At 55.3% G+C, this 15,918-nt stretch overlaps 1 protein-coding gene across 1 annotated transcript in view; it reads right to left on the reverse strand.

The window, feature by feature from the left end:
* MYRF (myelin regulatory factor) overlaps positions 1–15,110 on the reverse strand; it is a 44,335-nt gene extending 29,225 nt beyond the window's left edge. Inside the window, 1 exon segment of the mRNA XM_039552668.1 lies at positions 14,950–15,110. Coding sequence (XP_039408602.1) covers positions 14,950–14,995 — 46 coding nt within the window. The 5' untranslated portion in view covers positions 14,996–15,110.
* Between the last annotated feature and the right edge of the window lie 808 nt (positions 15,111–15,918).

Here is a 15,918-nt window from a genome sequence, read left to right on the forward strand (position 1 = left end):
CTTCCCGCCCCACCGCCTCCTCCCTGCTCCCACTGGCTCGTCCCTCCTGCTGGCACCTTCCTGGCTCCTTGTCCCGGTTTTGGGTGCTCCCAGAGGTGGGCACAGGGCCATAGGGCTTGGAAAGAGTTAACGGAGCCTGGCCTCCGTGAATTGTCATATTTACAGGTCTGAGGGATTTAACCCGGAATTCTCCTGGAGTGATAGGCTGAGAAGTTTATGGAATTTCTATTTATAACAGTCCCCCCTCCCTCTTCAATTCCTACTCTGTTGCCTGTCTTCAAATCACCCCTAATCCTGGCCTGGGTCACCTGGGGGTGGGAGGAAGGGAGAGAGCTGGAGAACTTCATCCCGGGATGCGCTAACACGAACCAGATGTGGGAAGCTGGAGATGACGACGAGGTCAGCGCTCCGCAGGGGCTGGGGAACATCAGCCAAGGGTGGGGGGACACCGGGGGGGGAGGAGGAGTAGGAGGAGGAGAAGAGGCTGTGCCAAGCCCAGAGCTTCCCAGTGCCATTGGAGCCACGTACCGGAGAATTTTCAGGGAAAACTGAGGCATGGAACAGCCCGGGAGGTGATAAAATATCCAAACTGGTGTAGGGTGGAATAGGATCAGGAGACCCCAGGAGCTGCTGGTTCCATGTGGTCCCTTCTCCTAGTGGTCCTCCAGTGGGATACATGGATGAGCAGGATGCACAGCACGAAGCTCCACCAGGAATCACCTGGGATGCCGCAGCAGTGCCGGTGCCCGGCGAGGCGGAGAGCCGCGGCACATCCCTGGGCTCATCCCTGTGTCCATGCAGCAGGGCTTGGTTGTGCAATCCCCAAGCCAGGCTGCAGCATCGGCACATTCCCGGGGCCCCGCGCTGCTCCTCACCCCCTTCTCCCTCCTGCCGTGTTTATCCTTCGGCCCGGGGGGATTGGCTGCCGGCCTCGCCGCGAGCACCAGGAATCCGGGCCGTGGCAAACAAACCAAACACCGCCTAAGCCCGGGGAGCCGCGGGGCCAGCGCTCGGCTTCGGAGCTTCTTCCCATCCTGGATGGCTCTGCCACGCAGGGAGAAGCCTCTCCAGCTGGGAATAGCATCCCTCCCATGCCTGCCTCCACGGAAAACCCAGAGACTTGGGCCGCACAGCTGGACACAGCTGCTTCCATAAGGAACAGCGGGATGATGTCCCTACTGCCCCACGTGCCCAACCCTGGGCTGCTTCCATCCCCTCCAGTGACCCTGGAGGAGCCCCTGGCTCCCCCTGAATCCCGGCCCAGCATTCCTGATTAATTAATGCTCTTTATTACCTGACTGGGATGATAACCAGCCCCCAAAAGGGGCTCCTGTAACCTGAGTGGGACACGGAGCCAGCGCTCCCACAGCTCCCCAAAGACCACCCGGGAGTGAAGTCCTGGCTGTCCAAGGCATTTCCAAGGGATCCCAGGCCTTTTCCCTGAACCACAGCCCCTCCTCACCCCATTACTGTCATCCTTTGCCCCACCCCCCAGGAATGTCATCCTTGAGCAGTTTCCTTTGGATTAGGACACCTTTCCTCGCTACACATCCCAACCCGGCCTGTGTCCCGTCCCATCACAAAAGGTGGGACTGCCCCAGGCAATGCTGAGGTTCAGCCACCCCCTGTGTCCCATCCCGGGGACATTCCCTTGCCAGCCCATCCCCAAGGACAGCCCTGTCCCTCCAAAGCAATGGGGCAACTCCTGCATCCCCTGTTTTGTGCTGGAGCAGAAAACCCAAGGTCCACATTCCACCGAATTCCATGCCAAAAACACAGCCAAGGATGAGCTCTGGGATCCGTGGGATAAGATCCCAAGGAAAACACCAAACTGAGGGCTAAGGATTTGGGGATTCGTGAGAATTTGGGTGCCACGGAATTAAAATGAATTGATGAACAGAGCAATGGATATGGGCTTGGAACAGACACATCCCACCAAACCTTCTCCACGGAGGGGCCAGGATTGTTCCCAGCCCACCTGCACCTGACCCTCTCCTTCCTGGGAGTTCTTGGTGAGCTCCCAGCCAACATCCCTGCTCCCACATCCAACCCCTCTGCATTCCTAGACAAACTATCCCATGGCAGGCAGGGCAGGATGCAGGAAAAGTAGGGATCAGGGATAGGGATCCAGGCCAGTGGGATTTAGCCAAACCCCCAGACTCAGGGAATAAAGAGCATTACAGGGTGTCCAGGGAGACTCTGGAGCATCAACCCGGATAACAGTGAGCCAGCTCCAGAGGCAAAACACTCGGAATAATGAACTGGCCTGGTGGGAAGTACAACCAAACCTATGGCACGGGGTTGGAACTGGATGATCTTTAAGGTGCTTTCCAAGCCAAACCATTCCAGGATTCCCTGAACACCCAGTGTCCAGAGGGAGCAGCATCCCCCTGTTCCCTGGAAAGCTCCCTCTGCTCCTACATGATCCCACAATTCCTTAGCTTACATCCACAGATTAACACATTTGGCAAAAGCACCTTTGGATGAGGTGGACAAGGCCCTGGGAAACACCCCAAGCTCAGGGATAAGGAGATAACACCCTCTCTCCATTCCCATTCCCAAGAGGACAGAGTGTAGGTGGGAGACATCCCAAGGCACAGGAAGCGTGAGAAGCCAGAGGAAATTTCCCTGCTGTGCCATGGCATGCCATGGGCATGTTCCTTGGGAAGCTCTGCAGGAAAAGGAGGCAGAAAGGATGCTCCTCCCTCCCAAACTTCCCTGAGCCCTCCTGAGCACCTTCTCTCCTCCAACCCTCCTGGAATTTCCCCATCTCCCATCTCCCCTCACCAGAGCCGTTCTCCCTCCTGCATCCCTTTCTCCTGGCAGCTCCCCACCCTTGTCCTGGCCTTTCCCCCGCCCTTGCCAGCTGTGAACCTTGGCATGGATGGAGCCATTGTCCTGGGAGAACGGGGGCCGCGGAGGAGGAGGGGAAGGTGTGAGAGGGGACACAGAGGCGCGTTTGTCCCTGTCCCCGCGGCCGTCAATGCCGCGCTTGTCCATTCATGCTCTCCGAGGGCAGGAACAGCGGCTCCATTTGGGAGGCTCCAAGGTGCCTGCCCAGGGGGGCACATTGCCCTGTTTGTTTGGAGACAACGCCTTTATCTCCCTTCCCGGGATGAGGGTGTTGGAGCAGGGACAACAGGACCGGAGGAGGCCACTTCATCTGGCGGCTCGCGCTGCACAAGGCCGGGGCCTCATCCCTGGGGACAACAGGGATGGGGAAAAGCTCCTGAGGATCCCTTCTGCTGAGATGCCTCACCTGACCTTGTTTCATCCAGATTGCAACTTTGGGGGGACAGGAGGGACATTTTCCATAGGATAACACGACGTGGATGAGCTCCTGGACGCTGCCATGGTGGTGAAGGTCCATGTCCATATCCCACACCCTTCCCTCAGAGTGAATTATCCCCAGAATGGATAAAAAATTAATAATGTTAATTAGCAGCTACATACCAGCACCAAGCAGAGACTTGATCCAGCTGCCCAGAACTTTCCCATGCTCGGCAGTGACCGGGAGAGAGAACACTCAGGGAAGCACAAGGAGCTGACAAAGCAGATGGCAGAGTTGTGTTCCTGCTGCTCTGCTACTTCCAAGGAAAGAACTCAGGGATGCATCCCTGGACACTGACTTCGCTGCAGGGCAACCCTGTGGAAAAGCTCTTAGGGAATTTGGAGATCCAGGATGAGCCACGATCAGCCCAATTCTAAGACATCCACACCACACACATGGGGAACTCAGGATAACTCAGGATTTAGGGCGGTGCTGCCTCTCCTGGAGGCTCCCCCCCAGCACGAAACAATCCTTAGGGAGGGAGATCAAGAATGGAACAGCACCAGGATCCAGGAGCAGAGGCAGCCAAGCATCGCCAGGAACATCGCGTCCAGATCGGACACATCATTCCCTCCCTTCCAACTGGGAGGCACCAAGGTCTGTCCAGGCTGGACAACCTCCAGAGGAGACTGGGAGGAAAAAGCAGAGCCATTTATCTAGATGGGACTTTTTCCAGGGCTTGGGAAGGGCCATCCCAAGTTTTGTGCAACCACCACGGATCTTTCACGAGGAGGAGCACTGGATCACCAGGGTTTTCCTGCTGCTCACAGAGCTGGGACGTTTGCTCCGGAATTGTCTCCCAAGAAAATCACAAAGCCACGTGGCACAAAGCTCCTAAGGAGGATCCCACTTTTCCCAGGATCTAACACGACCAAGAGAAGTGGGACAGGTCCAGGGCTGTCATTTCTGCCTCCATGATCCCATGGCAGGGGGTGGAATTGGATGGTCTTAAGGTCCCCCTTTCAACCCAAACCATTCCGGGATTTTACGCAATTGAACTCATTATCGAAACCCCAAAATTCCCTAGGGACTACTTCCATGCCGGCTCTTCCCACATCCACTTTTCACAGCGAACTGAGGTTTCTCCTTTTTGAAAAAAAACCTTGTTTGACTTTTCTGACCAACTCTGAGCCGTCTTGGAACATATTTCCTGCTCCAGGGATTTAGCAAACACTTCCCAGACAATACAGCCGAGATACCAAACACGCTGCTTGGATCCCGTCCATCCCGCGTGCTCCCTGGGTGTTCCCGGGATCACTTCAAAGCGCTGGGCTGGCTGGAGAGGCCCAAATCCAGAGGGAAGGTGCCTGGCACGCTGCTCGAGGATGTTGCATGGGGAGGAGAGGACAAGGAGGTCGCTTGGGAAGGCAGGAATGAGTTGTCTCCAAATTAAATACCAGGCACAAGGATTTTCCTAGCAGAGACCCTCAGGAAGGGACCTGGGCCAAAAACATTCCAGGGAGACCTTCTTGCTCTCCACAACTCCCTGACAGGAACCAGGTGGGGGTCAGGCTCTGCTCCCAAGAAACACGGAACAGGACAAAAGGAAATGGCCTCAAATTGTAGCAGTAGAGGTTTAGGCTGGATATTAGGGAAAATTCTTTCATGGAAAGGGCTGTAAAGCGCTGGAACAGGTTCCAGTGGTGGAGTCCCCATCCCTGGAGGGATTTAAAATCCGTGTGGATGTGGCACTTGGGGATAGTGGTGGTCTTGGTAGTGCTGGAGGAATGGTTGGGCTCGATCACCGAAGGCTTTTCCAACCTAAATGATTCCATGATCTCTGCCCATGTGGGGTGAAAGAAATTCCCAAGACTCCCGGCCTCTTGTTTCTGTTCAATCGCCTGTTCAAGGGATTATATGGATACAAGAAAGGAAGAGGTGGCAAAGCCTTTTTCTCCTGGCAAAACAGGGATGGTGACCTCAACCTCATGGATAAACTCTCTGTGGCAGTGGGAAAAAACCTTGGGAGTTCATCCCTGCTGCAACACAACTGGCAATGGGGGAAAAACATCTTAACGACATGAGAATGGGGAATGGTTGGACTCCATCATCCTGCAGGGTTTTCCAACTTAAATCCAACTTTTTACAGGTTGGAAATCCTGTAAAAATCCCTCTCAGTGATAACTCCTGGCCTGTTGCATCCACAGACACCCCTTGGATGTCCAGAGCCACACTCCGTGTGCTTAAAAACCAGGCAGTAGGAAAGGTCCCTACCTTGACATTCCACAGCCCATCCCGTTGGACTGGGTTGAGTTTGTCCAGGTCCTCTTCCTGAGAACACCGGCACAACTTCCAGCACCCAAGCTCCTCATCCCGGGCTGGGAAAGTTGTTCCCAGCCTGCAGGTCCTCACAGGGCTGTTTCCCTGTATCCTTTTGGCTCCTCAACACCGTGAGGTCGAGTTGTGGAACATCATTTACCACCGGGCATGGGTTGGCTTGGAAGGGACCTTAAGGATCATCCAGTCCCACCTTCTCCATGGGCAGGGACACCTCCCACTAGTCCAGGCTGCTCCAAGCCCCGTCCAATCCAAGCTTGGCCTTCACTACACATCCAGCTCTCCATTCCAACACCCCTTCCCAAAAACTGCATTAGAACAAGACAGACAGAGGGGACATGCACAGGTAGGATTCCCCCCTGCCCAGACCTCCTCGGATTTTGGGATGGATGGGATCTCATCCGGGAAAACCCCATTTCTGTTCAGGAGAGGAGCATTGACCGCATTATCAGCAAGCAGCCAACTGCAAAATGGTTTGATGGCCCTTACAAGGCTCCGTTTTCCACGTTTTCCTTTACTTAAGCAGGTGTTTTATTCCCAGTGAAGTCAAAGCGCCCTTTTTAGTGCTTCCATGAATCAATGACCATAAACCCTGGCTTGTCATAACACAGGAGATAAGCCAAGATCCAGCAGGCTGATAAGATGCTTGCTTCCCTGTTTATCTGGATTTCGAGCAATCGGCACTTGGGATTAAAAGTCATAAATGATGTGGATGTCCCAATCCCTGGAAGTGTCCAAGGCCAGGTTGGATGGGGCTTGGAGCAACCTGGGATAGTGGAAGGTGCCCCTGCCCATGGAACAACACGGGATTTAAGGTCCCTTCCAACCCAAACCATTCCAGAATTCTGTAAATCAATGGAAGAAACCTCCAGTTCTCTGGAAATCCCACCTGAGTCTTCCACAAATCCTGTTCCATGCCCATCCCATGCCCTCTGCACTGTCTCCTCCCCACCAAACTGCTTGGGTAGGAAAACCAGAACAACTTGCCACTCTATAGCAAAGTTGGGGTGATACCAAAGACTCTATGGAAAAAAAACGGAAAATCCAAACAACCCCAGCCTGGGGTTAATGCCTGGTTTTCACACCCAGGCTGGATCCGAGCACACCGAGGCTGTTTAGAACTCCAGCCTTGGCTTTTCCAACCAGTTCTCCTCCCCACCACCCCAAAACCCAGGGAAATCCACAAGTGTTCGCTCTCATTCCACAACAATTCCGCCTGCTCCGTTAGCAGCCAGGCCTGGCCACTCTTCCCACATTTCCCTCTCCCTGTTTGGAGTAACTGCCCCAAAGCAGCCAAAGTTCAGTGAGATAAGTGGTGGACGCTGAGTGTCACGTTACATTTTCCCTCGGGAAGGAGGCCTTTCCTCCAAACATGCCTTGAACGCGCTCCAGGTGCCGCTGGAAGCTGGTAGGAGTGCAGGATCCTGGGCTGCCACATCATCCACCACCACCGGATCAGGGAGAAGATGCCATGGATGGGGGTGGAACTGGATGATCTTTAATGTTCCTTCCGACCTAAAGCATTCCATGATTCCACGTCCTTCTGTGCAGGAAGAATGGGGAGAAGGAAGGTGTGCTGGATAAGCAGGGGCATGCCAAGCATGCCAGTTCGGGTGGAATAAAAGGATATATCCATGAAAATTTAAGTGGGAGCCATCGGATAGCCAAGAGTGATGTCCAATCATGGAATCTTGGAGTAGTTTGGGTTAGGAGGGATCTTAAAGCTCATCCAAGTTCCATTCCCTGCCAGGGGCAGGGACACCTTCCACTAGCCCAGCTTGCTCCAAGCCCCATCCAACCTGGCCTTGGACACTTCCAGGGATCAATCCACCCTGCACTTCTGAGCTCCCATTTTCCCTCCACAGCAGCAGGACACCTCCCCTGCTCTCTGCCACTGTCTCATCCCTGTCTGTCCATCCCTAGTCCTGGTATCCCTCTGGAATGCCCCATGCTGAGGGTTGTCTCTCCTGAATGATGCTGGAGCATGGGATGGGCACCCGGAAAGCGCCGGCTCGGCCCCAAAAGCCACGAGGCCGTTCCTGTCTGTGTCTCCAGCCACAGCTGCTCCCTTGTCCTCTGGCACGGCACACGCTGGTTAATCATTCCTCAGGCACATTCAGTGTCCCGGGATTCTTATCGGAGAGTGCAAAGTCCAATCAGCGACACCACTGGGAAGAGGCAGGAGGGTTCCCCGGCAAGGGCGGCCAAGCTGTGCCGGAACAACGCCATCCCCAGGCTGGGATACAGGGGAGGGATGCCAAGGCATGGGCTGGGAAGCACTGAGGGTTCACTTGCACCTTCCTAGCACAGCTCCCAGCTCCACATCATGGAGTTCTGGAATGGCTTGGGGTGGAAGCAACTGTAAGGATCATCCACCCCCTGCCATGGGCAGGGACACCTTCCACTACCCCAGGCTGCTCCAAGCCCCGTCCAACCTGGCCTTGGATACTTCCAGGGACAAACAGCTTCTCTGGGCAAGCTGTTCCACCACCCTCACCACCAGATCACTCCAGCCGTTCCCACCAGGAGGAATCCATGAGGCCCCTAACCAGGAGAGGGAAAGCAGAGCAGGATCCCATCTCTCTTCTTTGAAATAACCATGCCCAGGAGCCATTTAATTCCCTCTTTCTGGCAGCTGGGATGACTCTGTCCTGGAAGGGCCCTCGCTGAGAAGGGTGAGGGAGCGGAGGGAAACCTGCCCATCCAGCATCCCAAGGCTACTCCTTGACCAAGACTCGTTTCCCATATCCCTGCATGCAGGAGCCCTTCCACGCCCCATCCCACGCACGGGCCCAGCCGGATCTCTGTGTCACCGTTTCCATCCTGGGCACACCTCCAGCATGACTCCCTCGAACCCGCCCTGACTGCCACCTCTTCCTGAAGCTTCTCCCTGTCTGCGTCCAGGCATTGCTCCCAGGGCAACAAACTATGGAAGGGGCATTATCCAGGACGTTATCCAGGCAAAGTTCCTCCTCACGGAGCCTTGTGCTGACATCACCTTTCCAAATTCCAACCCGCCCTTTATCGGACTTTAGGGATCCACCCTCCCATGAACAGCTCTCTGGCCTTACTTCACCTGGATGTCTCCTGCTCTTTTCCCAGGATAAAGGAGTTGTGGGATCCAGGATAAAGGAGTTTTGGGGAAATTGGAGGGAGAAGCGCCAGCACAACCATCACAAGACCATGCCAGAAGCAGCAGCGTTTGGCACCAGCCTTTCCCTGAGGAGCGGGCGAGGATGAATCCTTTGGTTGAAGACTCCAGGAATCTCCTGCTGGGATGGACATGGCAGCTTGCCCCCAGTGTCCAGGAATGCCACCTGGGTGTGGTGATGAGCTCAAGGGAATGTTTTTGTCTCTTCCTTGCTCTGCTCAGGCCCTGGGATGGAGCTGGACTCAGCAGCATCCTCATGTCACCTGACCAAGCCAGGTGGGCAGGGAAGCTTCCAACAGAGGGAAGAGAGAAGAGAACCAGGGAACGATCCCACTGGGAAGAGAGATGGAGAGGCAGAGGGGAAAGCAAGGCAAGCCACGGAAGGGCTGGGGGGTCCATGCCGTTACCTGCTCGGATCCAGCGCATCCTGAGCATGGTGAGAGCCGATGTCAAGCTCCCGCCGTATCCCTGCTCTCTCCCTGTGTCATTATTCCCTGAGCTCAGCTCCTCCAGCTCCCGGGGCTGCCGCTGCCTGCTGGTTTTTCTATTCCCTCCGGGAAGAGTGGGAGGGCCGGGGAGGCGGCCGGGCGGCCGCTGCTCCGCGCTGGGATTTGGGACCGCGAGGGGATTACCCGCAGGGATGGTCATGTGTTTGTGCTGTACCAGCTTCCCCGGGCCCACTCCGGCACGGGCTGACTCCCGGCTCCCAGAGAACTCCGGGCAAAGCCTCTTACCTTCCCACGGCACCAGCCAGGCCCCGCAGTGACTGTCACCTGCGCCGCCACCCGCGTCCCCGAGCCGCTCCTCCCGCGGCCGGGAGCCCCCCGGCAGGCATCACGCTGGGCTTTTCCAAGGTGTTCTCCCCCTGCCACGGCAGCTCCGCGTGGGAAAGGCTCTCTCCAGCATCAGGGCTTGGAGATGGATTTGGGGGCAGGCAGAGGGTGAAGACTGAGCAGGAAGCCCCAAAACAGCCATTTTTTGAAGGCATTCCAAGAAAAGTGATGTCCTGATCCATGTAGTTGCATTTCTATGTCAAGCCCAGGAACCTAAAATACGGGACACCATGATAGACCCCCCCCCCAGGCTCTGCTGTCCTCCTGCCCTTTCTGCTCCCAGTTTCCGGCCTCAAGACATCCCAAAGCAACAGGAAGACTTGGGAGCAGTCCCTGGATTCTCGTGGCTACACTGGTTTACACCAGCAGTAGTCTGACCAGCAAATTCCTTCTCCAGTCATTCCCACCACCACCAAATCCCCCTTATGGCACAGCACGGCGGACAAGGGGCAATCCCAGCTGTCCTGGCGTCACCTCACGGCCTCAGCTCCAGCATTTTATATTCCTTCATCCAAGGAAAACAGGGAAATGCTCCAGACCTCTTCCTGCAGAGCGACACTTCCTCCTCACAGGCGCCAAGTGCTCCATAATCAAAATCACCAGGAGTGTTACCAGCACCAGGAACATGGGAACAGGTTGTCCAGAGAAGTTGTGGATGACAGAGGGCGGGTTTAGGCAGGATACTGGGAAGAAATCCTTCCCTGTGAGGGTGGTGAGGCCCTGGAATGGATTTCCCAGAGCAGCTGTAGCTGCCCCATCCCTGGAAGTGCCCAAGGCCAGGTTGGACAGGGCTTGGAGCAAGTTGGGCTAGTAGAAGGTGTCCCTGCCCATGTGGGACTGGATGATCCTTAAGGTCCCTTCCCCCCCAGACCACTCCAGGATTCCATGAGCATACATCTCCAAATATTCCCATAGGCAAAACCATCCACCCCCGCTCGCCCCGAGCTCAGAGATTCCTGTGCACACACAGCCCCACAACCCGTGCTCCACAGACAACATTCCCAGTGCTCCAGCCACTTGTGCTCCATGAAAACCTGTGGAGCTGCTGGATAATCCTCATGGAAATCTTCCCCTTCTGCTGACCCAACTCTTGTCTTTCCCAGCTCCACCTCGACCCCAAACCCGCCAAACTTCCAGCGCTCGCTCTCCTTTCTCTGCTCCTTTCCCGAATTCCCGCTCCCCAGCCCCCGCCGGCCCCGCTCCGCACATCTTTCCCGCTGTACATTCTTCCTCGAGCCCTTATCTCATAAATTAGCCGGGAGAGGGATCCCAAATAGCTGAGCCGTGGCGTAAGCGTTTCCCTGAGGCAGGGGCGGGCGGGAGCAAGGGAAAGGTTGGGAGCAGGATGCCAGCCAAGGGTCAGATGCTGTCAACTCCCTCCTTTCCCTTCGAATCCAAACACAAATGCTCCAGCAACACTCCCAAACCCATGCAAAGCTCCTTCCCCTCCGCTGCCAGAACTCCCTGGCATCCCACGCTCGCTGCTCCAGGACTTGTGCCTGAGCTCTCCTCGGCAGGATGGTCCTGGGCGCCTCCAAACACACGGATCAACTGTGCTAACACAAACCACGGAGTTTGGGAAGATTCCTGAGTGGGAAGGGATGATCCATGATGATCATCCAAGTCCAACTCCTGGCCCTGCACAGGACAATCCCAAAACTTCCACCACGTGCCTGAGAGCACCAGGACAGCGAGGATCTTGCAAACGTGGGAGAAGCCCAGTTTGAGGACACTCAATATGGAAATCCAGGATTGCATTCCCAGCACCTTCATCCCAGGAGAGCGTGAAGTTATTCCCAATCCATCTTCTCCCTCAGAGGCTTTTCCCCAGCCCATCCCAAACACCAGAGCAAAGCCTGGGATCTTTCCCATCATTTTTCTGCTTCTCCATCCTCACACGCCTCAGATCTCACCCTCAAAGAGCAGCCAGCCATATTCCAGAGAAATAAGGATATCTGGGAAAACAAGGATCCCTAGGGAAACAAGGATAGCCACAGAAGTAAATAGATCCAGGAAAACAAGGATATCTAGAGAAACAAGGATACCCAGGGAAACAAAGACATCCATGGAAAGAAATATATCCAGGGAAACAAGGATACCCAGGGAAACAAAGGATACCCAGGGAAACAAAGGATACCCAGGGAAACAAGGAAATCCTGCCCAAGGAAAACTTAGGGAAATCCAGGCCCATCTCTCACAGCCAGGAAAACCGGAGGCACCAATAGGACCTGAGATTTTGGGAGCGCTCGCTTCCCCAAACAAGCCTGGCTCTGCGGATGGGACCAGCCACCAATTCCAGCCAAATTCCAGGATTTGGAACGACCACAGGCACAGATTCTTCCACAGCTCCGCCAGCACAGCCCCCACTCCCAAGAGTCTCCATGAGGAGCCTGGTTAATCCTTGTCTGACACTGGGAAATACCGAGGGCTCAGGGATTCCTCTTAAATTTTCCGGGATTGCTTACAGCAGGCTCAGATCCCGGGATAACCAGAGTCAAGCAAAGGAATGAGAATTCCCAAATTATTCCAGGGTTCTCAGCCTGCAGGAAGAAATCTCTTCAGGGATGAGATGATCTGTGAGAAGAACAAAGTATTTCACTCCAAGAGAAAAAGAGGTTGGAAAATGATTTCCTCAGGATGGGAATCCACTGATAAATTTTAAAGGAGTGATGGGATAATTAATTTATTCCTGTAAATTATTAAATTCCAACAGATCTATTGTTCACCACATCCAGAAACCATTAATTCCTCAGGAGGGCCAGATTCCAGAGTAAATCCAACTCTGTGCCGTGACTTAAGGCCCTGACCTTCACTCCCAAAAAACCAGAGGATCAGTTTGGCCTCAGAATTCCTCGGAGCACCACAATTAAACCGGGCACAAGAGGGAAAAACTGAGCAGCAATTCCTGGTGGTAAAACTTTCTCCTCTTCCCTTTTCCCTCCCCAGCTCCATGTTGGGACAGATGCTCTGGAATAACAGCGGGAAAGGGATTGAGCTGCCCAAACAAAGTTGTGCTCCACGGAATATTCGGCTCAGAGAGGTTTTAAGAAGGATTTTATAGCTGAGGGTAAGAAATATCCTTCAGGCACAGTTTCCTTGATCCTGGATTTTTACAGGGACGGGATGGTTTTGATTCAAGAGAAAGAGAGAAAAAGAGGGAAAAATAAGGAGGGAAAAGGGGGAGAAAGGAGGAAAAATGAGAAAGAGAGAAAGAGAGAGAGAAAGAGAGAGAGAAAGAGAGAGAGAAAGAGAGAGAGAAAGAGAGAGAGAAAGAGAGAGAGAAAGAGAGAGAGAAAGAGAGAGAGAAAGAGAGAGAGAAAGAGAGAGAGAGAGAGGAAAGAAGAGAGGAGGAAAGAAGAGAGGAGGAAAGAAGAGAGGAGGAAAGAAGAGAGGAGGAAAGAAGAGAGGAGGAAAGAAGAGAGGAGGAAAGAAGAGAGGAGGAAAGAAGAGAGGAGGAAAGAAGAGAGGAGGAAAGAAGAGAGGAGGAAAGAAGAGAGGAGGAAAGAAGAGAGGAGGAAAGAAGAGAGGAAGAATCCTGGGATGGTTGAGGTTGTCAGGGACCTCTTGGAGTCATCTTGCTCAAGCAGGATCAGCCCCAGCGCCCAGAAAGAACAGGAAAATAGGAAAAGAAAGAAATCTCCCCACTATAATAAAGATGCTCTGGGAGAGAGGGAGAAATTCCATGTCTCCAACTGAAGAGATGGAGAGCTGGTCCATAATAAATAAAGTTGGGATGCTGAGCCAGGGCTGTGCAGGACTCCTGGGAGGTGCTCAGCACTCCCAGGATGGGAAGCGGGAGAGAAGGATTTAGGAGCTTGGCCCAAGCGAAATCCTAAAACCAAAGGAAACCCCGGAAGGCTGCAGGGAACAGGGGCTGGGAGCGGCCGATAAGAGCCCTCGTGGTGAGGCTTCCCATCCTCACTAATCCTGGGGCTCCTGGGAATCCGGGATCACGGCTGGAACTAACAGGGGGTGCTTTTTCCTTTCCAGAAGAGGAGATGCTTTGCTGAGGGATCACATGGATGTCAGGAGAGAGGGAAGCGAGGAGGAAGCAGCTTGAGCTCCCACTCGCTCCCAAGAGCATCTTCTGTTCTCACTTCCCAGGACAAACCCTTCTACCAGCCGAAGAATCCATAGGGACACCACTGTCCCACCCCAACTGCCCCTGGGGGCTCACTGCACAATCCCACTGCTCCAAAGGGGATCCCAGCTCCGGAGCTGACCCATGGACCGGGATCCACCCCAGGACCTGTTGGGGCAACGGAGCCTCGCCAGGATGGGCACGTTATTCCCTCAAGCAGCACATCCGTGTGCCAGGGGCTCATCCCAAAGGACACAGCCCGTGGCAACTAAACCTCGGCCTGGCAAGCGACCCACTGGAAAACAAGGGAGGGAAACAAAGCAATGAGGGGGGAAGAGGAGGAACCAACCACTCCACAAGGAAGAGCAGAGCGTGCCAAGAAAGCCAGAGCAGGGAAGGGAACACGGAGCAGAGGCAGGAACAACAATGGGATCAGGCTCCCAACACATCCCAGTTCAGCCACGAGCAACCGCATTTCATCCACCAGAGGCCAAATTCTCTTCCCAACCACTCTTCCACCCTGGTGGGAAGGAGAGCGATCCACAGCCATGCAGTGTCCAAAGGGGTCAAGGATCTGGAAAACTTCTGGGATCCATAGGCCAGAGCCATTGCCATGAGCCTGCTCCTGCTCCAAGGATGGTGAGGGACATTCCAAGGTCCTTGTTGGGGTCGTGGTGGGAATTTAACGCATGGCACAACACAATTCCCAGCTTGGCACCCATGGTGTGCACTGGAGGATGCACAACTGCCCCTGGATTGTGCCCCAGGGACAGGGATCTGTGCCATTCCAGAGCTGGACAAGGCTAGGATGGTATGGAGCCAGGCTGGGAGTGCTGGGATTGCTCAGCCTGGAGAAGGGAAAGCTCCAGGGAGACCTCAGAGCCGCTTCCAGTGCCGAAAGGGGCTCCAGGAGAGCTGGAGAGAGACTTTGGCAAAGAGCCTGGAGTGACAGGACAAGAGGGAATGGCTTCCCACTGCCAGAGGACACGGTTAGACGGGATGTTGGAAAGGAATTCCTCCCTGTGAGGGTGCCGAGGCCCCGGAACGGATTTCCCAGAGAAGCTGCGGCTGCCCCATCCCTGGCAGTGTCCAAGGCCAGGTCGGACGGGGCTTGGAGCAACCTGGGCTAGCGGAAGGTGTCCCTGCCCACGGCGGGGGGGTGGCACTGGATGACCCTTAAGCTCCCTTCCCACCCGCCCCATTCCACCTTTGGGGGATCCCGGGAGCGGGCTGGGAGCCCGGGATCGCGGTGCCCCCCCCGGCATCCCCCCGTTACCTTCAAAGAAGCGCTGCAGAGCCTCCGTCTCGTCCACCACCTCCATGGCTGGGCCATGCACGGGCCGGCCCCGGCTCAGTCCGTGCGGCTGCAGGGGGGCATCGCCCCGGCCCGGGGGGCCCCGCCGCGACCCCCGAGCCCCGTCCTAGCCCCGTACGAGCCCCGTACGAGCCCCGTGCGAGCCCCGCGGCCCCGCTCTCAGCGCCGGGCTCCCGGTGCCGGCGCCCAGCGCGGGCCGCCCGATGCCCATCGGCGTCCGCCGAGCGCTGCCCCGGACTCGGGCTGCGGCGGCCGCTCCTCCCTCTTTCCCTGTTTCCCTCCCTCTTTCCCTGTTTCCCTCCCTCTTTCCCTGTTTCCCTCCCTCTTTGCCTGCCCTTCCCCGCCCGCTGCTCCTCCTCCGGCCGGCACCGCGCTCGGGGCGCCTCCGCAAAGGGCGTTCGGCAACGCCGGCGAGTCCCGAGGTTGCCGAAAGTCGCTAAAAAATCCGGTCACGAAGCGCTGAAAAGATGTCACAAGCCACCAAGAAACAGCCGCTAAAGCCCCCGAAAAAGAGCTGCTAAAGCTCCAAAACCTGCGTACAAATCACAAATAAAAAAACCAAAACAACCAACTCCCCCAAAAAACCCTCACAAAACCAACAACCCCCGCCCCGCCCCCCCAAAAAAACCAACCCAGGCCCAAACGATCAAAATCTGTCCAGAAACCACTGAAAAAAATAGCCACAAAGCACCAAAATCTGTCCACAAAGCACCCAAACCCCTCACAAAGCACCAAAATTTGTGCATGAAACACCCAAACCCCTCACAGAGCACCAAAATTTGCGCACAAAGCAGCAAACTCCCCTCACAAAGCACCAAAATTTGTGCAGAAAACACCCAAACCCCTCACAAAGCACCAAAATTTGTGCATGAAACACCCAAACCCCTCACAGAGCACCAAAATTTGCGCACAAAGCAGCAAACTCCCCTC

Source organism: Corvus cornix, chromosome 5 (genome assembly GCF_000738735.6).
Source record: "Corvus cornix cornix isolate S_Up_H32 chromosome 5, ASM73873v5, whole genome shotgun sequence".
In the NCBI taxonomy this organism is placed as follows: domain Eukaryota; kingdom Metazoa; phylum Chordata; class Aves; order Passeriformes; family Corvidae; genus Corvus; species Corvus cornix.